The 27,294-nt window shown below is 38.8% G+C and overlaps 1 protein-coding gene across 4 annotated transcripts in view; it reads right to left on the reverse strand.

Annotated features, from left to right (window-relative positions):
* Nucleotides 1-258: 258 nt before the first annotated feature.
* Nucleotides 259-27,294, reverse strand: part of KAT7 (lysine acetyltransferase 7) — a 30,897-nt gene continuing 3,861 nt past the window's right edge. Inside the window, exons 3-16 of one of the 4 annotated variants that reach the window (XM_036879653.2) lie at nt 25,983-26,159; nt 24,602-24,841; nt 20,647-20,729; nt 17,682-17,771; nt 16,127-16,225; nt 13,455-13,565; nt 11,732-11,923; nt 9,263-9,352; nt 8,885-9,025; nt 7,634-7,727; nt 4,194-4,340; nt 3,550-3,656; nt 2,789-2,882; nt 259-1,961 (exon numbers count right to left, since the gene is read on the reverse strand). In XM_036879653.2, coding sequence (XP_036735548.1) covers nt 1,918-1,961; nt 2,789-2,882; nt 3,550-3,656; nt 4,194-4,340; nt 7,634-7,727; nt 8,885-9,025; nt 9,263-9,352; nt 11,732-11,923; nt 13,455-13,565; nt 16,127-16,225; nt 17,682-17,771; nt 20,647-20,729; nt 24,602-24,841; nt 25,983-26,159 — 1,709 coding nt within the window. In that variant the 3' untranslated portion in view covers nt 259-1,917. Of the gene's footprint in view, nt 2,883-3,549; nt 3,657-4,193; nt 4,341-7,633; nt 7,728-8,884; nt 9,026-9,262; nt 9,353-11,731; nt 11,924-13,454; nt 13,566-16,126; nt 16,226-17,681; nt 17,772-20,646; nt 20,730-24,601; nt 24,842-25,982; nt 26,160-27,294 lie in introns of all 4 variants that reach the window. The other 3 variants (XM_036879655.2, XM_036879654.2, XM_036879656.2) reach the window with 3 other exon arrangements.

Consider the following 27,294-nt stretch of genomic DNA (forward strand, 5'->3'; position numbering starts at 1 on the left):
GGTCAAATGAGGCAGTATGAGGGTACCCAGAACAGTGCTGAGCAAACAGGAAGCTATTAGCACATGCCAGGGCTCTCTTCTGGAAATGGGGCACTGCTCCCATTTAGAGGGTTTCAGAAGCTAGATTCAGGAATTACTTGACTTTTGCTCCCCTAATAAAGGAGCCTAAGGAGCTGAACTTCTTTTGAGAATATAAAGGAGTCAGAGGGGAAGATAGAGTCTTATTCAAAGGCACCAAGGCAGTGAATACTCTGCTCCCAGACTTGCAAGAGATTTAAACCAGAGAAATCTTCGTTTTATTTTTACTGGGGTACAATCAGTGGAGGCTTAGGATCCAGATTGTGCACAAAACTTCTGTTGCCTTGACCTCTCGGCATTCCATTCTCATGGTCCACATTACCTACTTCCTTTTTTTTCAAAATGTGAGAACAGAATTTCACTTTGATGCAAATATCTACAACAGGGAGATTTTGGCACATGTCATTCTAAGATGAGTGTAAAGGTCTTATTATCTTAAGCTTCTCTCCATCCCACCCTCCACCCCAAAGTGACACAAGGACTCTAACCTTGCAATGGAGGACCCTAAGTTTGTCCACTGGCACAGGTTTTCACTACCATTGACCACAGACCAAAACTACCCCAGCAGATACAATTTCCACCCTCCTCCTTGCCACCACAGAGGTAAGTGCCTGGCCTCCCTTTTCCTGTACTGGATAATCACTACAGCTACTTTTAGAAGTCATCTTAACCTGAGGAGTCAATGGTTAGAGCGGGCACTGATCACCACTGGCACATGAGCTTGCAGATGAGAAGGAATATTCTCACTACTCCAACAAAGAGCCTGTACCCACACCTACCCTAACTTCCTACTGTTCCTTTGCCCTTGGAATCAGAGGAAAATAAACTTGAGGAAAGAATAAAGAGTCATGATTAGTCATTGCTATGCTCCCCTATTAACTGGAACCAAAGTGAGGCAGAGAGAATTTATCCCCCCAACTAGACAAGTTCAGTGTAAACACTTCTCTATAGATAGTTTGCATTACAGAAGGGAAGAAATTCCAGTCACAAACTACATCCATCCCTCAACAGTCAGTTTACTGCTGGGGAAAATGAATCCCAAGTGCATTTACTATGAGTAGCAGTCAGCTGCACCACTTCCAGATATAAATGAGAGCCCCCAGGTGAAACAGACTTGAGCAGAGAACATGCTTTATTGAGGAGTAGCTCTAGAACAGCACTTCTATCACATGTGGGGAAGGGCTGGCTTCTGTAAAAGACCTTCACCCCTCAAGAAAACCCCCAGTGAAGTTGCTTTTGGATAAATTTTAACAGTGACACTGAAACTGGCAGGGAGCAGCCACTGAACATGCTTAAAATTAGCTCCCCCCAGCCCACAGTGAATATAAGTAGTGTACAGAGATGACAAGAGAAAGGCACAAATGCCCAGAGTCGGGATTGTGGTGAGGGCTCCACATGAAGACAGCAGTGCTGTAGGAGACCACGTTGGGAAGGGTGACATGTCATACATCAAAAGCTGCCCCAAGATAGCAGGTTAGAATGGGCCAGAGAGAAATTAGAGGGAGCATCTCTTCCTTCTCTTGAACACCACCAAAAATAGGTGACGAGAGATAGGGGGATGGTGGCAAATCCCAAAGAGGAAATGGAGGAGGAGTTGTCGGAAGGGTAGCAGCATGTTAGTCCTGCAGGGAGGGGGAGGCACTGTTACAAGAAGCAAACCTTGGCAGGGGTGGCCGTTCTGCCTTGCTGAGTCATGGGCTGAGATACAGAAGTCATTTCCAAGCATTTTCTACTTCTCTGAGGAGGTTCAGACAAAAATCAATGCAACTTATGTGGAGGTATAGGTGGGTTCTATCAGACTGGTACTGGTGAAAAGGTTTCTGCAGTATTATTAACCAGTTAACATGCAGCATGAAAGGGAGAACTGGAAATTATTTTGGCACCTGCAAATGTAAAAAGGGGCAGGGAGTTGGGAGAGAAGAAAACGGTTACTATCGGGCACTCTCTAGTGAGACAAAAAGAATTCATTTCCTTCCACCAAGACACTGCCCACTGCCCACAGGTGAACCCAAATCAAAACGCACAATCACCACCTTGTAATTCTTCTCTCCACCTCATTCAGACAGATTATGTACTATTACCAAGACTAATCCCCGGGGCCTGGGCACTTTCATAAGTATTTGGCTCTGGTCAACCTGACACTCATCAAAAACTGGTCTTTCAATGAAGTGGAGGAAAAAAATGTGAAGTGAGATGACACCCAAACGGAATGGACCCCTCCCAGTACACACACACTCAGAGTGTGACCTCTTCCCTGCCCCTCCAAAAACACATGTAGGAAACAACTACAAAGGTCCTGGTGGTGGCAACTGTATTTGGAGGTCTGGTGACCTGGCAGAAAGAAGCACTATTACAAAGTCTAGGAGACACAACACAACCTCATGGGGCTAGAGAACATGAGGAGAGAACCAGTGACTGGACAGGTACAGTACCAAACAGAACACCTGGGCCAGTGCTATGCGGGACCTGCACTCAAGTCTACTATAGGTCCCATCAGGCAACCTCACTGAGGCCGAAACAACAGTTCCTCAGAACCAGCGTCTGCAGTGTACATGAAGGTCAGAGCCAGGACAGTCCTGAGGGGATGGCCTTCCCAAAGGATACTGTACTTGCCAATCACAAGAGCAACAGAAATGACAGACAGATCCCTAGGGTACAGATTCCTACTGCTGGGGTTTGCTGGCTCAGAGTACCAGGTCCCTTTAAGTACCCTTGGGAGGGGTCCATTTTAAACAGCTTGGATCCATGGTCTTATTGGTGTTGGATCTTTTGGCCTCTTTGGCTATCCACTCATCAATCAGGTCCTGGAGGAAAACAATAGTAAAAATTATTACAGACATTCAACTAAATGTCTTTATACATGGACTCCAAGATGACGGTCAGCAAAGAAAGAATTGCCAAGGTGTAATAAAAGACTAAAGTATAAAATAGGGGTAAAAAGAATTAAAAAGAATTATCTTTTGATTTATAAAGTGCTTTTCAATCTAATCTGTTTCTTCCTACAATGTTCTCAGTAAGAACTGAAAATCATTATTCATCTTCCCTTTTATATATAAGTCAACTAACAGAAATTGTTAATAAGTGGTTAGGAGTTGAGAAGACCTTTGTTAAAGGAATTTAAAAGCACTTCTGAGCACCCTGGGATATATGAAGATACCCCTCTACAGATGGACAACTTTCTCCCATCTAAGAAAATCATCAAAAGACAGAAGTGCTGTACCAAACAAAAGCTGCTTAACTGGAGCTGCTTAGCTTGCGTCACCCAAAGCTGAGACAGGAACTTAAGCTTCAGATGAGGATAAGGAGGAGATAAGCCTAACAAAGGCATTACTGCACGCTAAAGAAATGAGACCAAGTGAAAGGAACTCCTTTCAAAAGGAAAGGCTACCTTTTGGGTGTTAAGGCCCCATTTTTCTCTCCTAAACCTCAAGGAGCATTCAGCAATGAACAAGCAGCTGACAGAAACTTTACCTGTCTCTTTAAAACTAGGTGCTTTCCTTTCCAATACTTGAGCATCTGAAGAGCTTGCAGAGTACTGACAATGTCCACAGGATTCACAGCTGTCTCCTGGCTAATTTCTGGAACAGAAGAGTTACTGAGAAACCGGCCAAAGTGTAGACCCCCAACCCCCTACCGTGGCCCACCTTCCCTTACAGGAAATCCAAATGGACTCCCAATGGTTGCAATCTTTCATATTCAACCCAGCATGTTCAGAAAACTTTTAGGAAGCATTCATTTGACCAGTCCAAATACAGAAGAGGGATTTGGCCTGTACAGAAATCAAGGCCAAAGACAAACCAAACTAAATTCTCCTACCCTTGCATAAATAAACATGGATGTCTTAGAAGCTCCTGTGTGTGCCAAAAAAATTAAACCCAGATTTCAGAAACCAGGTCATATAATCATTCTCAAGGGCTAGATGCTCTGGAATCTTTAGGAACCTTTGAGTGAGAGTCTCTGAAAGTGGCCCATATTCAATTCAGTGAGCCTTCTGTTCTCACATTCAGATGAAACACAGAATGGGGCATTATCTTTGCAGGTTACAAAGCATGAATAGGGCCAAGTAGAAAAGTTGGAATATTCAATGGTGTTAACATCTAGAGTCAAAAACCAACCTTTGATCGAAATTTCTTTGCCTTGGAAATTATGCAGGTAACGGAGAAGCACTTCTTTCCAGTAACTGCGATAGCTTATGAGCCCCAGATCTGAGAGTGGACGTTCTGGGGAGCCAACTTTTTCTTCTACTTTGGAAAGCAAATAACCTGCCATGAACAAACATACAGACCTTGTATCTTATCCTAATAGCAAAGAGCAATATGCCAACATGAAGGAAGATTAAAGGAGTACAGTCAGCTTTAGAATATCAATTAGGGTTCAGTCATTCAATGGAATACTGTGTGGCTGTTGTATAGTATGCTGCCTCCGTGTAAATGAAAGCGGAAGAATGTGTATTTGCATTTACTTGTAGTAGACATTAAAATACTCTGGAAGGCTTCACTAGAAACAGTAACATTGATTATTTATATGTCTGCGTTGGGAAAGGGTAGATGGGAACAGAGATGGGAAACCATTTCGTTATACAACTGACCCAAGAACAACACAAGGGGATTAGGGGTGTTGGCCCACTGCACAATAGAGAATCTGCATACAACTTATGACTCCCCAGAAACTTAAATCCGGTTGAGCAGAAGCCTTACTGATAATATTTGGTGAACACATATTTTGTATATGTATTATATACTATATTCCTACAATAAAAAAATGTTTTCTCAAATTGTCACAAATCTCCAAAAATTTTTTCCAATGTATTTATTGAAAAAGACCCACATCCAAGTGGACCCAGGCAGTTCAAACCTGTGTTCAAGGGGTAAACTGTGCAACTTTTTATATTTCTCAAAATGTTTTGAATTTTAGGAATAGATTATCTCAATACTACTATAAAGTAGTTGGGGGAGGGGCCCCTGAATCTCATGAGCCTCTAGTTATAACATCTAAACATGTAACATTCCACACTATGGGGATGCAGCCAGCACAATTCATACTCTGGGAAACTCATGTGGAAAACTAACCTGTTTTCTCCAATAAACAGCAAAGAAAAAAAGAAAGGGATTAAAAGTGGGAGCTTTCAAAGTTGTTTACAAGCCACATCTACCAATCCCAATATATCAGTTCTATCTGGAACTGAGTAAAAATAATTTTCTTTCAAAAAAAGAACAAAATCATGGAAATTTGAATGCTATAATTTATGATACTGAGGGATTTTTTGGGTTGTTTTTAGGTGTAATAGACCTTATTTTTTAGAGATATTATCAAAATGAGGGTGAGAATATAGGTAAAAAAAAATAGTGATTATTACAGGGGCTTTATTATACAATTACTTTATGTTTCAAAATTTCCATAAAAATCCAGTTTATAAAATACTATTACCTAGTCAAAGATACACAGTACCCCCACTCTCAGTGTATTACACCACTTCCTGATTCATTCCTTCCCAGGTGGCTTAAAAAATTAAGGATTAGGAGACTAGTTCTAAGAATTCTAACTTTGACTACTATGTCACATAGTTAGCATTGAATAAAATACATGATTCTCACTACTTATAGTAGTTATGGTCTATAAAGTCATTGCAAACACTGAACTATTGCTCCTTGGAAAAACTACAGGGTTAGGTTCCTAGGAGCCTCTGGTCACATTTTCATCAACCAATTACTAAATGACTTCTCTTGTTTTTAAATTAATTAATTAATTACTTAATTTTGTTGTCATTAATCTACAATTACATGAAGAATATTATGCTTACTAGGGTCCCCCTTTCACCAAATCCCCCCCACAACCCCCATTACAGTCACTGTCCATCAGCGTAGTAAGATGCTGTAGAATCACTACTTGTCTTCTCTGTGTTGCACAGCCCTCCCCATGCCCACACCCCAACATTATACATGCTAATCGTAATGTCCCCTTTCTTTTTCCCCATCCTTATCCCTCCCTTCCCTCCCTTTCTCCCCAGTCCCTTTCCCTTTGGTAACTGTTAGTCCATTCTTAGGTTCTATGATTCTGCTGCTGTTTTGTTCCTTCAGTCTTTCTTTGTTCCTATAGTCTTTGGGTTTGAGGTGAGTCTCTTGTAAACAGCATAGAGATGGGTCTTGCTTTTTTATTCATTCTATTATTCTGTGTCTTTTGAGTGGTGCATTCAGTCCATTTACATTTAGGGTGATTATTGAAAGATATGTACTTATTGCCATCACAGGCAATAAGTAGATTCATGGTTGCCAAAGGTTCAAGGTTAGCTTCTTTAGTATCTTACTGTCTAACTTAACTTGAGCTATTTTAGACACTGTCTGGTCATTCTTTATTTTTCTCCCTTCTTATTCGTCCTCCTCTGTTCTTTATATGTTGGTTGTTTTATTCTGTGCTCTTTTGTGCTTCCTTTAACTGCTTTTGTGGGTAGTTGATTTTATTTTTTGCCTTTAGTTAGTATTTGGTTGGTCTGCCTCCTTTGCTGTGATTTTATTTTCTCTGGTGATGTCTATTTAGTCTTAGAAGTGCTCCCATCTAGAGCAGTCCCTCTAAAATACCCTGTAGAGGTGGTTTGCGGGAGGCAAATTCCCTCAACTTTTGCTTGTCTGGGAATTGTTTAATCCCTCCTTCATATTTAAATGATAGTCGTGCTGGATACAGTATTCTTGGTTCAAGGCCCTTCTCTTTCATTGCATTAAATATATCATGCCGTTCTCTTCTGGCCTGTAAGGTTTCTGTTGAGATGACTTCCCTTGTTTTTATATGTTTGTTTAATACCTTATTTTATATTGCTGATCCACTAACACTGAACTCATGAACAACCGCCCAACACGAGTTTTCTCTTTAAGTCACAACACAGCCTTTCTAAACAGCCTTTCAGCATTACACTTAGGGGCCACTTATAAAAATCAACAACAAATAGCACAGAAATACGAAAATGTGGACACCACAGACCACAGGACACTTATTTACACTTAGTTGAAACAAGGCACTTGCTTGCTTGACTTAAGCTGGGAATACGGAGACTTACTTTTTGCTGCTGTGTGCATGTCCACAAATTACTACAAAGTGCCAAGAATATTGATTTGGGGGTTATAAATAAATCCTAGAGAGTAGGCAAATTCCCCAAACAGAATCTGCAATTAATGAGGCCCAAAGCATCTATCAGGTATATTGATGGCCTTTAGATAAATGCTTACAAAACTGAAATCCCTAACATCTAGGAACTGATCAGAAGCTTTATGCATGTAATGTGCTGTTTGTAAGTCTCAAACTGGACTTATTTTACTTGTCATCAAGTAAACTAAAGAGCTTATTTTACCATCCTCTACTTCTCCTACTATCCGGTACCAACTCAGGGTCATGTATTCATTGAGTATTTAGTGTTCATCAGACTGACTGACAATGTTCAGGTTTTCTCCACTTTTTCATTCAGTAGTTACTACCATATGCCAGAAATTGTAGAGACCATACAACATAAAGACAAACAACAATGGCCCCTGCCTTGTGGAGCTTAGGACTTAGCAGTTTCACTTACTGAAATCAATGAGCATCTTGCCATAGCCCTGTCTCATGTACTGAGGCATGGTGAGGATACAGGATACATTGTAGTTGAGGAATGAATTCTTTTCCTAAAACCAAGAAGAGCAAAGAGATGAGCTGGTCATGAGGGTTTGAAACCAAAGGTATCAGCAGTCCCAGACACAAAATAACATTGACTGACAACGTTCAGGTTTTCTCCACTTTTTCATTGTAAAGCACTTGTAAAGCAGCTGGCTAATTAGTTCTAGGGAGTGGCTGCCAGGCTCACAGCTGTTAGGTCCACACCCTGCACGATGGACATTAATTCCAGGGTCTGCCTACCTCTGAGACCTCCAGTTGCATTATAAGGGACTGACTCTGGGTTCTTTACAGTCACAGAGCAGGGCCAGAAGGTTCAGGCCACTGAGTCAGTCTAAAGCAACCCTCTTTAAAAGCAAATTTCAAAAGGGGGCTGCCTCCTGGAGAAGAGAGGGATCCCAACAGTAAGTCCCCATTCTGGAAGGGGGTCAAAAACCAAATCACATTTTCTATGATTCCATTTATATAAAATGTCCACAACAGGTAAAGTTATAGAGACAACAAGGGCTAGGAGGGGTGCTGAGTGGAAATGGGAAGTGCTGCTTATGGGTACAGGGTTTCTTATTGGGGTAACGAAAATTGCTTATGGTGACTATGCACTGGTTGCACAGTTCTGACTATACTAAGACCACTGACTTGTACATGTTAAATGAGTGAATTGTATGGTATCTAAATTACCCTTCAGTGAAGTTGTTGTATTAAAAAGTCATTAGCAAAATTTGGCCTTAGGTCTTTAAAGGCACAATGAGGCTGTTGCTCCAAAGGGAGCATTATTGCTGAAGGAGCCCAGCTAGGAAACCAGGCAAAAGGAAATATTCTTGGTTTTAAGCTAATAACATAGAGGAAGGCAAAGCCAGGAGAGCTGGCCTGATGACAAGATGTAGGCTTATGGGTTAGCAGGCAGGACCCTGGCCAGTAATTAACAGGCAGCTCCAACCCACAAGCCTAAAAATGAATAAACCAGCTTTTAACAAAGAATTGCTCATTTTCATTAAACAATCTTTGATACATAGATTCCACCATCCCCCTCCCGCCCCTTTTCAAAAGGGAAGGGCTGTCATTATTGCCCACAGTACTGCCTCTTCCTGTCAATGATTTGGGTCCCCATATGCCAATGTCAGTCAACCTGCTCTGGCCATTTACTTCTTAATCTCCAGATCCTGCTGACCTTGGAAAAATATCCAATCAGGTGACAGCCAGTGTTGTCCGCTTCTGTCATAACATAGAACAGGAAGGGTTCCACATCATAATATAATGTCTTATGGTCCAGAAAAAGCTTGGCCAACAGGCACAGGTTTTGGCAGTAGATCTGAGAAAGCAGAGAAACAGAGTTTATGCATGGGCCACTGATTCCTACAACTATCTGATAAAGGCCTAAAATTAAAGATCATACCATTATTGTTAATAAAGCAGAAATTGTATATTTTGGCTAACAGAGAAGTTCTATACCTTCTTTACAAGGTGAGATGGAGACAAAACAAGCTCCTTCTAAAACCTGTTAATGTACACCACTACCACTCGCCTTTCTCACGACACCACTTTTTACCTTGTTTTTCTTGCCATCTACTTCAAACACAGAGATTGAGCCTTTGCGATATATCTCATCACCAGGTGGGTGTTTCCACACACACTTGGCCTGCAAAAGAATGGAATTCCTATCAGGGAAACGAACCTTACAAATGAGGCTGCTGCTCCAAAGGGCAAGGAATCACAGGTTAAATTTAGCTGAGAGGACAGACAGTTGGACACACTTGAGAACACACAGCAAAAGAGCCATTTTTTGTTTTCAGAACAATTAGTCTTCTAAAGTCACTGCAATATACTTACGGTATTTTTACAGCAGTTTGGAACACGTTTTCTGGATTATATGCTGGCACTGTTTCAACCCAGGAGATTAAAACCATCTACTATGTAAAAGCCATATAAATAAAAAATACCCTTATTATGAAATGCCTTGCAACAGGAAATCCTTAAGCAGCTTATTCCCAGCAGCTTAGAGTTGCTAAGTAAAGGTAAGAGTAAAATACTCCTACCTTTGGATATTTCACTGCTTAATAAAGGTGGGAGTACTTCACTCTCACCTTTACCAGAAACTTCTCCTTACCATTATAACAGTTATGACTCTCCTTTGTTCAGATTAGAAAACAGACAATAAAAACCGTGCCGTGTCCCCACAACAGCGTTCCCCCTTTGTTATGTAAGGAAATAAGAGTAAATCTTTTGCAGCTTAAAAAAAAAAGGCCAAGGCAGAGCCTGGTTGAGCAGCAGGAAGCTCGGGAGCACTTGGCCACAAGAGGGCACAAGGTATCCCTTTCCTCACCCTCAACTGCTAATAGATGTAATGTTGCCAGTCAGCTATTGCTGTAAATAGGTGAATTCTTGAAAGGTTTTATGTAAATCTATCTAAAAATATAATTTAAAAAGAAAATTTATATGGAGCAATTTTTATTAACTTTATTGTGACTTTCAGTCAACTCAAGAATCATGTCCCATTTGTCACACGTAGATCCAAATATTTATTAACTGGAATTGCTTCAGGAAAGCTCCACCTATATTTGCTCCTATCTCCACCCTTTACTCACGCTGGCTCTTTCCAACAATAACCCAACTAAGACAGCAATTATTTCTTTATAAACAGAAGCCAAGATGTTGGTCACATGGCCAAAGGCAGTCCATTTTAGTGATTACACATGAAGCAATAGGAACCAGAACAGGTATAAATTAAAATAGGTTTTTATTTCCTGAAATTCAATTTACGTAATTCATAATACAGCAGACTCTCAAATATTTGCAATGTTTACTTGACCCTCAGATTCACCCATATCCCGTTTTCTCCACCTACTATTATTTCTTGCCATTTTTGACTATTTTATTGGTTAGTGTCACTAAATAAGTAGAAACAAAATAGAAGAAAAAGGGATAGCAGTTCACATCATTAAGAATACTAGTCTTCCTTTCACATAACAAAACCACGTTTTGATTTCTCTCCATGATCCACAATTATGGAGACCAGTCCTTCTGACACCATCCCATCCCTCCCTGTGCACTTGTGTCCCCACCCGTCACCTCTCCCCTCAGCATTCTATCCCCACCCCAAGTCAAGTGTGCAGGAGTCTGAAAGGCTTAATCCACAGGAGTGGTTCTGGGCAACAGCGCTATGGACTGTGTGCTCCAGAGTTGGGAACACAAGAAGGGAGGTAACACCGAACTGCACAGAAGAGTACGATGACAGCAACCATGGGAAATCTGGGAAATAAAGGGAAAGGGAAGGAAGAAGACACCCTAAAAGGCCATAGAGCCAAATTCTGTTGTGACCTACAGAAACAGGAAAAAAGAAAGGTTTCCCCTGTCAGAAAGGACTGACTTCTACCCCTTCCCTTTCCCCACCCCTGCTCTTTGGCAGAAATTCTCTTTGAGACTTTTCATTCCGTAAGTAGGGAAAGAAAAATGGCTTAAAGCTACAAAATATTTAGTAAGCCTAGTTGTCAACAATAAAATCAAATTCAAGCCTTTACTCCTATTTTAATAAGAATGTTCAGAAACCAGAAAGCATAAGACAACTTGAGAAGAAGGCACCAAAGGACCCATTCTGTTAATTTAATCATTTCTCTCCCTTAAGTGTTCATTCAACACACATTTATTGGTCATTTATTGCCTGTGCTAGTTGCTAGGGATACAAAGGCTAGTCACTATGTCCCTGCCCCATCTAATAAAGTCTACTTTCACCTAGTTTGAGACAAAAAAATACCGTGGGCAGAGGTAATTTACATCCCAAGGAAGAAATGGAAAAGAGCAGGCAGCAAAAGAAACCAAGCCAAGATGTATATGGCAGGATGCAGCTAAGGGCCAGCAGCTGCTTTCAGCCCCACTCCGCACCAGCCTGTACACAGATTATGATTTCAATTTCCTATGACTTCATCCCCTTGCTGTAGACCAGAGAGATGCTTAGACAGAGGCCCAAACCTAGAGATTCCAGTTTATCACCATCACCGTCATGGAACCCCAGACAACTCACCATGTGTCGGCGGAGAATTGTTTGGCTCTTCATGTATTTTAAACAGAATTCACACATGTAGAGACGACCCAGTCGTGCATATTCTTCAGGATAGGGAGAATGGTACCAAGTATCAAGCTCATAACGACCAAAAGCAATTGTTTTAATCATGTTGCTCCCCTCTGTGATCTGGCCTTGCAGCCTTAACTTCTCCTATTGTAAAGAATCAATGAAGTCAAAGGAGGATTAGAATTGATCATCTTTGTTTTTAAAAGCCTGTAAACTTGTGTGCCTGTCACCAAAGTAGGCTATGAAAAAAAAAATCACACAGATTTGGCTTCTAACTCATGAGAAATTTACACTAAAGAAGGCTTACTTGGGCATGCGTAATCTGGAAGGCTTCTAGGAAAATTAATGTATATATGACCTAGAGCACAGATCTTTATAGAAAGCTTTTCTCGGCTCCCTACCACACTCCGGGCCTGACCTCTTGTATATCAGAACAATCTTTGGCAAAATTTTGTTTTCACTAGCCTGCACCAAACTGAACTATGAAAGGCAATCTAACACAAATACAAACTCCCTACCTTTACAAAGTATTCTAAAGCTAAACAGAAGATTACTTAGAATGTGCTCTACTCATCTTCAGAAGCTTTTATAAAGCTATGTGGATCTGTGCAACATATATCCATGGATATACATGGTCACCCTCTCAATTTAGGTTCTTTAAAAATATTTTTGAAACATGGATGACACTTTAATTCTAGAATCTAAACTCTGTAAGTACAAAATATTTTTAGATATCTATCTCTACTCAGTGGCTATGAACTGGCTACAGGAGTAATTTTTAAGCAAAACCACCAGGTGGGGAGTTGTGAAAGGCTGGCCTAGGATATGCTTGGTTCCTGAGCATAGGAAAAATGGCACAGCCAGCCAGCCCATCCTAGCCAAGGGCAGCTGTCAAACCCTGCTTCCCAAATGTTTTCAACAAGGCCATGTGAGGATTTTAAAATAAAGTATTTAATACTAAAGAAAAAGAAAGGAAGGTAAGATTCACTTTACAAACTAAGTTCCCTGAACACATTTAATCTGTTAAATCAGATTAATAACGTTGCTCCCTTCTGTGATCTGGCCTTTCAGCTGTAAAATTGTTGACAGTTCTGCCTAGGATATGAATACCCAGTGTGAACTACCAGTAAACAAAAAACCCAAACAGAAAACCACCTTAATATACAAAAATATAAGGATATATAAAACATCAAAGGTTAACTCTAAAATATCTGACTACAGCCTTTTCCATTACTCCTGTTCAATGTTCTCCTTATTCTTTTACAGCTGTATTGAGGGGCTGAGGAAACCCTGCAAGGGCGAGTTCCTTTGGGTGGGGGACCACAGAGAGAAGGTAAACCTCCCAAGTTCTAGAGGCTCTCAGTTGCAAATTACCCAACTGAGACAAAGGGGCGCCTACTGTTTTACCTAGCCTCAACACCTGCACCAAACAGGTCCTTCTAGGAGCTGGGTTGGAGAGGGAAAAACCACGGGACAATGAGGAAGGGTAATTAATTTTAAATATGAATGGGAAGGAGAATAGCCTCCATAAAGGAGAGCTGGGGGAAGGGAAAAGAGATTCAATCAGCAAGGCCCTTTTGACTCCCATCAAACTGACCGCTAATCGCTAATCGTTTCCTTCGAAGTTCTCTGCGCCCTTCCCAGTGGTCCTGAGCTTGGAGGTTCCAATACTCACCAAATCCTCTGAAGCTCGGGCTTGTGCTCTTCGGAACAGATCCAAGTCGTACTCGCTAGTTAGGTTTTCCAAGAGAGGTTCCCGAGTGTTCCCATAGGTCTGTCTGTGTTCCTAGGAAAATAACCAGAGCATGTTTCTCTCTGCTTCTGAGAATTTCATCTATTTCATTTCAATCGATGCCAAACATAGGGCAAGCACAACGATAAGCTATTTATTTAATGCCTACTATATGCCCTGCGATATACTAGCACTAGGGATTGAGCACAAGACATACTATTCAACAAATTAACGCCAGAAGACGCCCACTATCCACCCTAGTGAATCAGGAACGGAAATGCTCCTACAACTTCAAAGGGGAGTTTTTCACTCTTCTATCTCTAAATAAGCACCTCCAGAATCAAGACTCTGTGCTTCCATTTCCTCACTGAAAATGTGCATGACAGTACCAATAAATAAAGCATAGCAAACCCAAAGGCACTACAAATTCTTAGAAATCTGAGATTTGGAAGGAAACTGGGTGGATACTCCCCTTTTAAAAACAAAATACAAAATCTCTAAGCCTTATAGTCCAAGATTTTAGACTGCAAGAAACATGCCGGTAGGAAGAGGCAGCTAGGCTAAGCAGCCCTTCATAAATTCTTTCACTTGAATCGCTGCACCCACTTTAACCCTGTCTACCCAAAGGTGGGATGCTCCCACTTTTGAACTCCAGCCCAAGTGCATAGAAAAAAACAAGTCTGGCCTCTTTAAAAAATGTTTTACTAAATATTGAGCAAGGACAAGAGGGACTAGTCACAGAAAATTAGAAGCATGAAAATGATCCAGTTTTAAGTATCAAATCTTACCATGGCAATCACTATATCGTTTCACAGGAAATTCCACAAAGGTAACTTCCCTTTTAAACCTCTGGTTCTAGCCCTTCCCACTCTGTCCTAGACTCCACCTCCAACCCAGAGACTAGAAGATGATGGTTGTTAACTGGAGTGGCTGGCTCATTACAGGAAGGACATGATAGATTTCACACATATATTAGCATATGAAGAAACCATTCACCAGTACTTTTACCCTCACTAAAATTCTTCAAGTTAACCTGGGCCAATTGATGTATCTCTTGAATTTGGAGTCTGTCATCAGAGATTCAGGTTTTAAGTATGTTATTTCTTCTAGTTTCATAAACTTTTTCTCTTAAAGCTTAAAAAAAATTGTATCCATCATTTTTACCAGGCAGGTTGGGTCCAAATAAACCTAGCCCAAATTACTGGATGTAAAAGCAGATGTTCGTATTTTTGTTTCATCAGAACCTTGTACTTTAGACAACCTTTCTACCTATATAATTTCTGGGCAAATTACCTATTACCTATCTAAATTTCAGTTTTCTCATCTAAAAAAAATAAGTGAAACATTATCCACATATAGGGTTGTACAAAGACTGCAGGAGTGACATAACCACAGTGCCTAGCAAACGAGCACTCAATAAACGCCATTATGTTATTCCTACACTTCTACCCAATTTGTGGATAAAAACATTGAACAAGACAAGGACTCATACAAGCTTGCACCCTACAGCCCACTACCAGAGCCTTCCCTCTACAAACCCAACACAATCTGATACTGGTGTTTAGTTACAAATTCACCCCACAACCACCACCCATCTCACATTGGCACATTTCCATTTATTTGTACACTTATCATTTTCAAGACAGCGATGACTACCAAAAAAGTAAATACATAGTTTGGCATATTTTGTCTTAGTGAAACCATGCTAAGTATTCACAAACCACACTTTTAATAATCTATTCTAATGACTAAATAAGCAAATACATCAACTCCATGAAAAAATAAAAATAAGCATAAGAAAAAGACTGACATCGTATGCCAAAATGTTAACAGTTGTTTATATCTTGGACAGTAATTTTTTTGGCATTTTCAATAGTGTTTATTAACACATTTATAATAAAATAAGTCTTTACTTAGGATTTACATTAAAAAATTTTGAAGAATTTCTAATGAAATGAAAGTTCAAAATATTTAACTGAAACAAAGAATTCAAAGCTGTTCTTATAGTAATATCCAAATTAACCTAAACAAGGCATTATGTAAAAAGCTAGAACAATATATCCCCAAATGCTAACTGTGGTTATTTTTAGGTAGTAGGACTGATGTTTATTTCTTTTAATTGTTCTATGTATACTTTCTTAATTGTTCCATGTTTTCTGTTACAAGTGTGCATTACTTTTAAGACTAAAAAAAAATTACAAGGAGATTACAGAACATTTACCACCCAATTAATACTTTTTATTACAAAGGAATTTTATTTTTCCATTAAAATAAGTGCACTACTGCTTAGCTTGAGTATTTTTCCTATATACAGGCATCTCCGATATGGTATTTGTTCGAGGGGGTAAATTTAACCCTTTAAAACTAAAGTGAGGTTTATAAGCAACTACAGTATTGTATTTTTTTAAGTCTAAATTCTTACAGTATTTTGTTTTTAAAGACTTCCAGTTTCCACTCTTAACAACTGAGTTTTAGAGGACTCTAGTAAACTCTAATGGCCAGGCAAGTGTCCTTATACATGTAGAGAATAAGAAATGGCAAATCTGAAAAGCAGAAGCTTAGAAACCAAAAGGAATCAAGTGTGCATGCTAATTAAATACTGAACAACTTCTCACCATGTATTTCTCTTTCTGTTCTTTGCTCAGCCCAGAATTCCTTTTCTTCCTGAGTTCTGCCACCTTCTCCTTATAACGAAGCTGCCTCTCTGTTGGTGCCTACAAGGAAAATGGAGAAAACTGAGATTGGTAGCTATAAAACTCATTATGCAATTAAATTTCAAAATGAAGGTAACCAAAAAAAAATGAGGAAGAAAAAAAATGTCAGATATGTTACAACCACCCTGTGAACACTATGGCAACTTTAAAATTCCAAACTGGGTTACCTCAACACCCAGATCACTACCCTTACAGTCAGTTAATACAGGTTCAGTAATGCACTTAATATTAACCCAAGCAGAAGATAGATTATGGAGGTAAGTGTCCACCAAAGCAACAGGAATAAAAGATCATTTCAATTCAATAAGCATTTATTGAATGCTTACTATTTTTCCCAAGTCTTGATACAAAAATGAATAAAAACTGAATGATAATGAATTCAAAAATGAGTAAGAACTGGGTAAGAATAGAACCCAAGATAGACAAGTGTAGCTACCACTTAGAATGCTTATTACCTGCAAAGCACTGGGGATACGTACTTGATATACATAATTTAGCTAACTATCCAGCCAGGTGGGTGTTATTCACTCCTTTTAATTAACAAGGAAATGAAGTTCATGGAGTAGCTGGCTTGCCCAAGACCACACAGCTAGAATAACAGTATTCAAAGCCAGATCTGCTAGACTCCAAAGCCAAACTTCTCCCTCATCATGCTTCCTCTGCTAGCCACCTATAATCTAACCACAGAAACAGACATCCATATGATGAGCTCAGTACACGTCATTTGGGACAAGGGCTAAACTAACATTCTGAGAACATGACAACGGGAATACATGAGGAAGAAATTCATTAACGATAGGAGAAGATTTGCAAAGAATCCCTACAAAAGCTCAGAGTTGCACAAGGCCTTGAAGGATAAATACAATCTTCGCAGTATCGGTTCAGAGTTCTAGGCAGAAAAACAAGAGTAAAGACCAAAGGCACTCAGGGAGCAACAAGGCATTAAGTGTTTAATCAACAGGCTTGAATATTAGAGAGGCAGAAGGATTAGGGCAAAGCAGCATCTTGGAGTCCAAGGGAAGAGAGAAAGAGGAGAAAAAGTAAATCAGCGAATATCCAATGCTACGAAAGTCACTGGCAATACCTTGGGAACAAACCAGCAGAATGGAGGGGTTTGAAGGTAAATTACAATGGGTTAAAAACTGGAGGCAAAATGAGGAAATAGAACTACAACTATAATCCCTCAAATAATCAGATCTTCGATTGCTATTAATACATTACTACTGCTATTACTAAAGGTAGTATGAGTCCTTCACTTATGAGGTAGAAGTGTTCGTTTCATGAAAATTTACTGCTTAGAAAACACTTATGATTCTGAGTTTATGACTGAAGCCCAGTTACTCACACACACCAAGGAAACAAGAGGCATGGATATACCTAAAGACCATTATGGGTCAGAGGACATCCAAGACTTAGCTCTCAAACTAAACAGCCAGAGCTTTAACAAGGCCCATACCTGGTGCCTGGTTGCATGCCTGTTGTTGTCATCTTGCCTGTGGGACAGCATCCTTTCTTCTATCTGCTTATCCCGGCTCTGTGCTCTCACCTGCAACCATCAACAATGTCAATAAATCCACCTGCTTCTAAGACTATGTTTACTTAAAGCATAAGAATACAGTAGTAATCCCTTGAATTTTTCCTGTACTTTTACTTTCAAAGGGTCTTCCCAGGTATAATCATCACAGTCTCTATAAGAACAGATAAAGCAAGGTTCATATTCTGTTTTCTCAGCAATTAACTGTGAATCAGAGAAGTAATTACAGCTAAATGGTGATATAGCTGAGTTTAAGTCTGATGGTTATGAGCCTGGACTCTTTCCACTGTACAATGGATTAGAAACAGTGTGAGCAAGTAAAAGAACAGAGTGAAGAAGTACAAAGAAAAGACATACCTCAGGTCAAGTCTACAGGTAAACACAACACTGTAGTCATGATCTTAAACAAACCACAAGAGCTCTCCAACAGTTTCAGTTTTACCTTCTGTGAAGTGAGAACTCATATCCAACCTCCTCTTCAATTTCAACACTAAAACTCAGCATGGTCAAAACTCAATGACTCACATCCTCCCATAAATCTGCTCCTCCCCAAATATTCCCTGTGTCAATAAGCAGCAACATTTTCTAAACAACTGATCAGGTCAAAAACTTGAATGTCATCCTTGTTCTTCTCTTACTCTCACATCTCACATCAAATCCATCAGCAAGTCTATTAGGCTGCTCTTCTCCAAAACATCCTGAATCCAACCAATTCCTACTATCTCCATGGATACAACACTAGTCTGACCACCATCTACTTCAGAGCTGCCTTCCAACTAGTCTACCCTATGCCAACACTTGCCCCCTCCAGTCCATTCAATATACTAGCAAGATGTGATTTTTAAAAAGTGTTTATGAAATTGTATCATGCGTCTGCTAAAGCCCTCCAAATGCTTTCCACTGACACTGGAATAACAACATACTCCTTATGCCAAGGCCTACAGGTCCTTCATGGTCTGGATCTTGCTTCCTTAACTTCCACATGCTCCAGCCACACTAGCCTACTTTCAGTCACTCAAACCCCACAGTTTATCCTTTGCACTTGTTCATCCTGCTTTGATCTCCTCCTAGATCTTGACACAACTGCCTCTTTGCAGTGAGCCCTGACTCAGAGCAATGCCAAAAGCAGCACCATGTCCCCGTCACCCCCAAAACAGTCATTGTCTTTAGTTATCTTTAATATCTTTAGTCTTTTTGTTCCTTACAGCATTTATCATTACATGGAATTGTTATTTACTTGTTAACTTACAATGTTAATTTTGCCTCCTGCATGAGAATATAAGTTCATTGAATGCAGTCTTTTATCTCATTCACAAAATCCTCAGGTACCTGTACAGTGTTTGGCACACAATCACAGACATCTGGGACTGGATAAAAGTGGTAATAATCACTAGTGGCAGTTGTCTACCAGGAAACTCAGAGCAATCATGTACATGCAAATATTTTTAAAACTCAAGAGCTCTTAATAAATGTGAGGAATTCATCTAATCTTTCCATTTGAGATTCCGAGTTAACAAAGATGTCTATCTCTCAGAAATTCTCCCAATTCTCCAAGCACATGTTCCAGCAGTAAAGATGGATTATGCCAAGCCTGATTCCCCTTGTAAAGAAGAGCACAAAAGCAGAAAAATTCAGAAAGCACTTTCCTTTCTGCAGAATTTCCTTCCCCAAACTGGAATTTTTATTTTTCTTTTTAAAAAATAAGTTGCATAAGTTAATGTGTTCATATTGCTACAAGCCAACAATTTTAAAAGTTATACCTTAGAAGACTTTTATGTAAAACCATCCACAGCATCAGATCATTGTAGTTAAAGACAAGAGGTAGAGAACCCTCAAAAGACAAGAGATCACAGTTATTTTCAGAGAAAGAAAGACCTAATAATGCCTTGTCAGCTTCTGATACAGATGATGGCAGAGCTGTTCCCGTTTTGGTCTGGTCTCAGACTAATGGGAAGACACTGGGAAGACCTACCAATTATGCTTATACGGAGTAGAAGAAACTGCCTTGCTTATATAAGTGATCTGGAACGAGCAAAAATAAGGGGAAAAGTCCTTGACCTTAAAATCCACCTAAGCACTGAAGGTATACTACGTTGATGAAAGACTAAATACATAAAGAAACTTTCCATTCTGTGGTCTACTCGTAATAAGAGAACACAGTCCTGAGTCAAGGAGAATTAATGTTGGCTAGGAATCTAATTTTTCTCAGGATGAAACTGGCTCAGACAAGAATAAACCTGTGAGCCTGGCCTTGTGAGCAAAAATACCACAAAAACAATGAATACTTTGGTCTAACTAGCTTGGATGACCTGTCCAAATACTACCTGAGCAAACCATTTTATCTGTAACATTTTTAACTCATTTCCCCATAATTAGTTTTCTGATTCCATCCTTGGTAGCAGCAACCCATATAGGAACATAAAAAATAGGATCTTAGGCTCTACTCCTAAATTCATTATCCCAAGAGTCGGTGTGGATGAGAGTAACAAAAGGAAAAGTATGCTGCAGAAATAGAGAAAAAGGAAAAGAATTATGCAAAAACAATTAAAAAGTAAAATGTCTTCACAGATCTATAAAAGAACCTAATGCATAAATTTGACATAACATATTTATGCAAATTATTTCTTAGTGGAAAAAGTCCACTGCAATCTGTGAAGTCAATTATCAGTGGGAAATATCAATGAGCACTCATTACATACTATAATTCTTTTATTTGTCCTACTGGCTTTTCAAAAAACACAGTTTTTTAAAATTATGTCTCCTCCACTTGAATGTAAGGACAAGGACCTCGCCCATTTCATTCACCCTGTATCCCCAGTGCTTAGCAAAGTGCCTGGCAAATGGTAAGCACTCAATAAGTATACTAATTAAATGAGAGTACAATTACCTTGCATTCATCAGCTGAGAGGTTATGATAGAGCGGGCATCCTGAGATGGAGAAATGTCTCTCATGTTTTCCTGTAAGGTGTCCTGTTAAAGGAGGGAAAAAATTAATCTTAAGATAGAACATTTAAGCTTAGAAAGTATTTCTCTCTATGACAAACACGTTAGTTTGCTATATCATCTTACCAAATACATGTCTAGATCACAGACCGAATCCACCAAAGGCAATTGCTGTTAGAGCCCTAACTTGTATCCGTGATAAATTCTTTTCTTCCTTAGGATGGATCCGGCAATCTTTGAGCACACTTGTGTGTGTTCACTATAAATTGCAGTTCATTCTGTTCTGACATTATTTCTCAAATTCCAAAATGTCATTAGGCAATACATTTACTATAAATGCACAAAATTAGAAGCAGGAACATTTTCTGGAATTTAACATTCCTATGTTATACTATCAAGTTATATGTATGATAAGTGTACTTTCTATTATGTAATACTTTCCAAGCTGAACTGAACTTCTTTCAATAATCAAAAGAAACTTACAAAGGAGAAAACAGCCTTTTCTATTCTATAAAAGTAAACATTTTGATAATTTTGAATCAGATTAAACATTATTTTTTCAGAGGGGCTGGTTTTGCTTAAAGATTTAGGCTTCTTCTATATCAAAATTTTAACAGGCTAACTAGTTAGCATAAGGCCATCTTAAGAGGGGACAATGTTAGGAATAACAATACAGAAAGCTCATTTTATCTAAAGGGGCATCTCTTCATTTTTCCACTTTTCACATGGTTTTGTGAAAACACACAGGGAACTGAACATTATTTCCTCTTTATACACCTCTTCAGCCAAAAGTTTATAAAACACCTAAGTCTGAGAGGGATGTTGAGACAATGTTAATGAGGTAAAAAGATAAGTCAGCTAAGCTAAACTGCAAGTCTACAAAAACCTTCACCTTTCTTTCATATAAAAAAGACATTTAATTTTGGATAAAGAAGACACTGGAATTTAAAAAACTATACATGATTTATTGATACAGCTTTAAAGGGCAAAAATAGACCAAATGTTGGAGAGAGGAATTAATATATGATATGAAGGCTGCCATTTATCCAGTACTGTATCATTAAAAATGTAATTTTAGAGATCCACACAATTTACGTTAGACACAAAAACTACCCTCAGTGATCAAACACCACGTTTAAAATGTAAAGGGTTACATGGTGTGGTGGGGGATCATGGGGAAAACAGTGTAGCACAGAGAAGACAAGTAGTGACTCTGTGGCATCTTACTACACTGATGGACAGTGACTGCAATGGGGTATGGGCAGGGGACCTTGATAATATGGGTGACTGTAGTAACCACATTGTTTTTCATGTGAAACCTTCGTAGGGGTGCATATTAATGATACCTTAATAAAAAAAAATTATAAAGTGTTAAAGCTACAGCAAGCCTTCTTTTTAGACATTATTCTTCTCTAACTACTGAGGAAATCATTAAAATCTGATCCTATTTTATAATATGTAAACTAAAATGACTTAATGTGTCTATATTAAAAGTTTAAAAGATGTTAGTTGATCTACTGACCTAGCAACTCCACTTCTATAACTTTATCTTACAGATTTCCTAGAAAGACACCAAATACACACATACAAGACTATCCATTACTGTACTGATAAAAAGAGCTAAAAATGGGAATCACTCTAAATGTCAACCAATATGGGACAATTTAAATCATTTATGTGCTATCAATATAATGAAATTCTCTGTATCCTTTAAACAGACAGACCTGTAAGTGCTAATAGTGTAAAATATCCAAGATGTCAAACCAACCATTGTATTTTCCCTTTCATGAATAACAAAAAAGAAATGTATATGTATGTACATATACATGTGTGTTTACAGAGGCATATATATAGAAACTAATATTAGACACATTCATAAAAAACTACCAACAGTAGTTTTATATCTGGGAATTTAGTGAAGAACTTTTAAAGTACGCACTGCAAGCCTTCCTGAAGGGTTTTAATTTTTCACAAGCACATAATACTTTCATACCAAAATTATTTTTAAAAATTAATGACATCATTTTGCCTACCATATACAGAAGAACAGGATCAAGAATAATCTTGGAAGCTCAGGTTCACACTTTTTAAACCTACACCAGAAGTCAAAGTAAACTTTCCTCCAATGCAGAAGATTTTCATTTACCCTGTGGTCTGCTCCATTAAGGGGACTGAGTCCTGAACAGAAACAATACACAACCAGGCTCACTCTGACTTTATCTTCTCCTCTCCATTTTAGTTACTCTGCCCTAGGAAATACTGACCATGAAGTGTGCATCAAATGCTTAAGCATTCCCTTGCACATCTCCCATATATGCAGTTCCCTCTACCCATAATGCTTATCCCTCACATACTCTAATGGCTTAGTCTTCTTTCTGGTTTCTGCTCAAATGTCACCATATCAGAGCAGTTTTCCATGACCTACCATATGTTATATGTGTGTGTATGTACAATATTCTACCCTCTCAGGGCTCTCTGATTTTACTTCATAGGATCATCTCTAGTTGATATATTATGTACTTATCTGTTTTGCCTTCTGTAGTTAGACCATAAGCTCCTTGAGGATAGGGACTTTACCTGTTCACAACTAAATTCCCAGAATTTAAAATTATCTGGTACATGGCAAACATTCAATAAGTATTTATTGAATAACTGGCATAAAATAAAAGTAACAATTTAGGGATGCATGGATAGTGACTAGCAGAGCTGAGAAAGTTCCTTTCCTTGCTGTGTGGCAAGTAAATCCCTTTACTCTCTTGAAGTGTATTAGTTATTTCTCCCACTAAGGTTTACATGATGCCTATTCTCAGTTTTTCATTATTTTCCCAAGGAAATTGACTTAGGTCTGAAACAATCATCTTCTTTGAGTAATAACTGGTATGGTGTTAAGGGGAACTTTTACTCTATCCATTTTGATAGGTTGAAATTATCTGAGGAACTGCTGCTAAACCGGGAAAGGATCCAAATAAATAACATACTAGGGAAAAAGTACTGTTGGCCTGCAAAGCAGCAACTTACTCTACTTTTCTTCTGAATGTGGTGGCCACATTCAAAAACTCATAAACTTAAGAAGCAGACCCAGTAGTGAAAGGCCTCCAATTTTCCAATCAGTGCCTACCAACTCCAGACAAAAGCTTAAGGTCAACATTTGCACCAAAGCTCACTTAAGGAGCATAAATAAGATTTAAACCATCAAAAGTAAATCCCTTTTTTTCAGTAAATTTCAGTAAGGGGTACAAGTCATAAGAAAACAATGAAATACTAATTTTTCTGAGAAGTCTTTGTCTGACTTACACTTATTAAGTATACAAGGTCACAGGACCTCAAGCAACCAAAGTTAAAAAAGGCCAAGCTCTCATTTATGCCTTCTTAGTTTCATAGCCTCTTGATAGGAAATCTGTTTTTCTTATTTCTTTAGAAGCTATGGCCATAGAAGCCCTATTCTGCACAAGCTTATGCTTTATTATCCTTATTAAGCTTGAACTGTGTGCCATAAAATGAGATGTTTAGAGATAATCAGTCTTCTATTTTGTTTTCTGCTGACAAAAGGAGGGAATTTTTCACTGGGAATAGCTCTCAATAAACTAAATGGTACATCACAGTTACTTTTTGTTTTCTGCTGACAAAAGGAGGGAATTTTTCACTGGGAATAGCTCTCAATAAACTAAATGGTACATCACAGTTACTTTCCTTGCAAACAGATATATTATTATGGATAATAGGCCAAGAAGGAAAATGCTTTTACTCAAGTGGGCAACTCAATGTTACTCTGAGTGTATAATCACTGAAGAGTCTAAGAAGGTAAGTTGCAACAGAATACAAAGCATTTCTTCATGATCCTAATTCCAGAAGGAGAGAACCACAGAACACAGGGTGCCATGAAGCCAGAGCACACTCACCTAGTGAGTTACAGCCTGGCGTAGGACACTTCATATTGAAATTGTAGCTTTCATGAAAGCGACGGCGCTTGGGGCGATGAGAAAGATCACTGCCCGAGTCCTTCAGGGACATGTCCTTGGCAATGCTCTCATCATGAGACACATTCGGGCTGGAGATGTCAATGTCAGACTCAGAAGAAGGTGCATTTCCAGTTGGAGTTCGAGGTGGAGATTCGTCATGATCAGCTGTATTTTTAGTTTCTAAAGCAATGACAATTGGTAGAACTCGTGAATGGGGATCATTTATTCAGGTTTACTATTCAAGAGTTTACAGGCTTCCCACATGCTCTTCCTATGATTTAACCAGTAATTTTTGGCCACTTGTCTGCTATAAGGCAAAATGGAAAATGAAGAGAAACTAACATCATTCCTTTTGTGCTACTTTAAATTGTGACTAAAATTAAATTTGAGGTCTACCTAATACATTTCATTTATCTGAGTTTCTACTATGCCCCCAGTCATGGGTAATTAAAACTGATGGAAATAAATTTTTTAAAAAACATTACCATCCCACTCTCCTTCTAGGAGATATTAAGGATGGAAAGGAAGTGAAAAGAGTTTTCCTTCTGGATACTGAACAGGTTTGGTGTGGGTGTGAATGGACTTGACTCTTTGAGTTAGCTTCTTGGTAATCTAACAGTTCTAGACTTTAAAATCAGGGGTTGCGAACCAAATGCCTACAAAGGCTGAGCAAAGCCAAATAGAGAGCCAGTTGTTCATCTCAAGTAAACTACTACTATTCAGTGCCAGGCAATTATTACTGTGGGTGAATGGTGGCCTCATGTTCCCAGAGCCTTCCATTTTTTTAAAGAAACAAGTAACCCAGGTTTTTACATGAAATTGCTGTAAAAATTTGTTTTTACATGAAACAAACTAAAAAATTATAATAATAAACATAAACACTGTGCAAATAAACTAACCAACCATGTTCAGGCTAGAAGCTCAGTAGTCTGTTACCTCTATTCTAAGGTCTCTGATTCAGGCTGGTAAATCACAATCTCAATGGCTTACTATTCCCCATTACCGAAGGTTACTTCTCAGAAATTGGACTGATAAGCATGGCTGTAAGAAAGTCTGGTTCAAGCCCTCCTCATCTGCTAGTTAAGAGGGCCCCAGTCCATTTTGCTTCTGACAGGTCCAATTTAATGTACTCCAGCTACTCTAGATCTCCAGTATCAAACTGTCTTCAGCAAGACGTTAGACAGGAATCAGGTGAATAGCATTCATCTGGCTGAATTCTGTTTGTATTAGGCATCTATCTGCAGTGGCCTCAAGCCTTCCCTAAGAGGAAATTGACCAGATCCTCTCTATATTGGGTTTAAACCATACTATACCCACTCACCTCTATCTGAAAAGTCAACCACTTGCTCAGTTTCTGAGCCAGATGAGCGAGTCTGCCGAAGTGGGTATTTTTTCGGAGTCACTGGGGTGGGCTGCTGCTGACTACGGGTCACTCTTCGGGTAGAATAAGCAGGCTCCTCAGTGCCAAAAGACTGCAAATTTCTAACAGGGCTGGAATCTGATCCCGATTTCAAAAGATAATAAAATAAAGAGAAAAGGAGAAAATTTGTCATATTTGTCACCCATATGCTTTATTAGCATGTAAGCCCTCCTCTCTTATTTCACAAAATCCAAAAAAAATTTTTAAGTATCCATTTTATTAAGTAAAATTTAAGCAAAAAGCCTAGATCAGGTGTAGAGATACAATATAGTATAAGATTGATAATTTAGGTTCTGGAATCAAGACTGACTCCGATTCAATTCCACTCTACCCTACCAACTAGCTGTAGCATCTTAGACAAGTTATCTCTCCAAGTCTATTTCCTCAACTATAAAAAAAGGAAAATACTAGTAGCACATTCCTCATATGTCTGTTGTAAGGAATAAGGGAGATAATTCATATAAAGCATTTAACATGATCCTGGAACATAGATCTAGTGTTTTATAAATAGTAGCTGCAACCTCTCTTTCCTCCCTTACTCCAACCCACCATAAAACAGGTATTTTGCTACTAAAGGTACAATACACAAATTCTTCTTTTCTTTAGGTATTTTTTTTTCTTCCCAATTACCCTGACACCCTGAAGCAAAATCACAATAGGTTCAAAGTGGTTAAGACAAGAATGCAGCTTTTAAAATTCTTTTGGATAGCAAAACCCTTCTGAAGCACCTGGCATCCTTTTTATATCTCTAATTTATATCCCTTAAACAAGGAATAAAAGGAATTCAAAGCTGAAATTAAAACATATTTTAAATAACAAAAATTTTTTTATGTTCTCAAAGAAAACTGAAATTCTCAAACTTCAGGGTAAAACTTTAGCACACAGCTGGGTTGTATCAGTTTGCACACCTCCAGGAGGTTCTACTTACAACATTGTCTACAATTTGCTTTAGAGAGGGCTGCCTTACATAAACTACATTGTGAATGGTGCCCCTAGGAGTTGTGCAACTCTGGAGTCAAAGTATAATAATAACTATAGAGAGACCCAGAGCTCAGGTATTTCCTAGCTGTTCTGAATATTTACAACTTTCAGGTGTCCAGGGCACAGCCAGTTATACTTTGTAACAGCATTAGGCCCCTCCTTTGCAAATACAGATCCCTCTATCTAGAGTAACATTTTCCTTTTTTTAACTAGATCCCTACTAGATCTTTTA

The sequence above is a fragment of the Manis pentadactyla genome, chromosome 4 (genome assembly GCF_030020395.1).
Source record: "Manis pentadactyla isolate mManPen7 chromosome 4, mManPen7.hap1, whole genome shotgun sequence".
NCBI lineage: Eukaryota > Metazoa > Chordata > Mammalia > Pholidota > Manidae > Manis > Manis pentadactyla.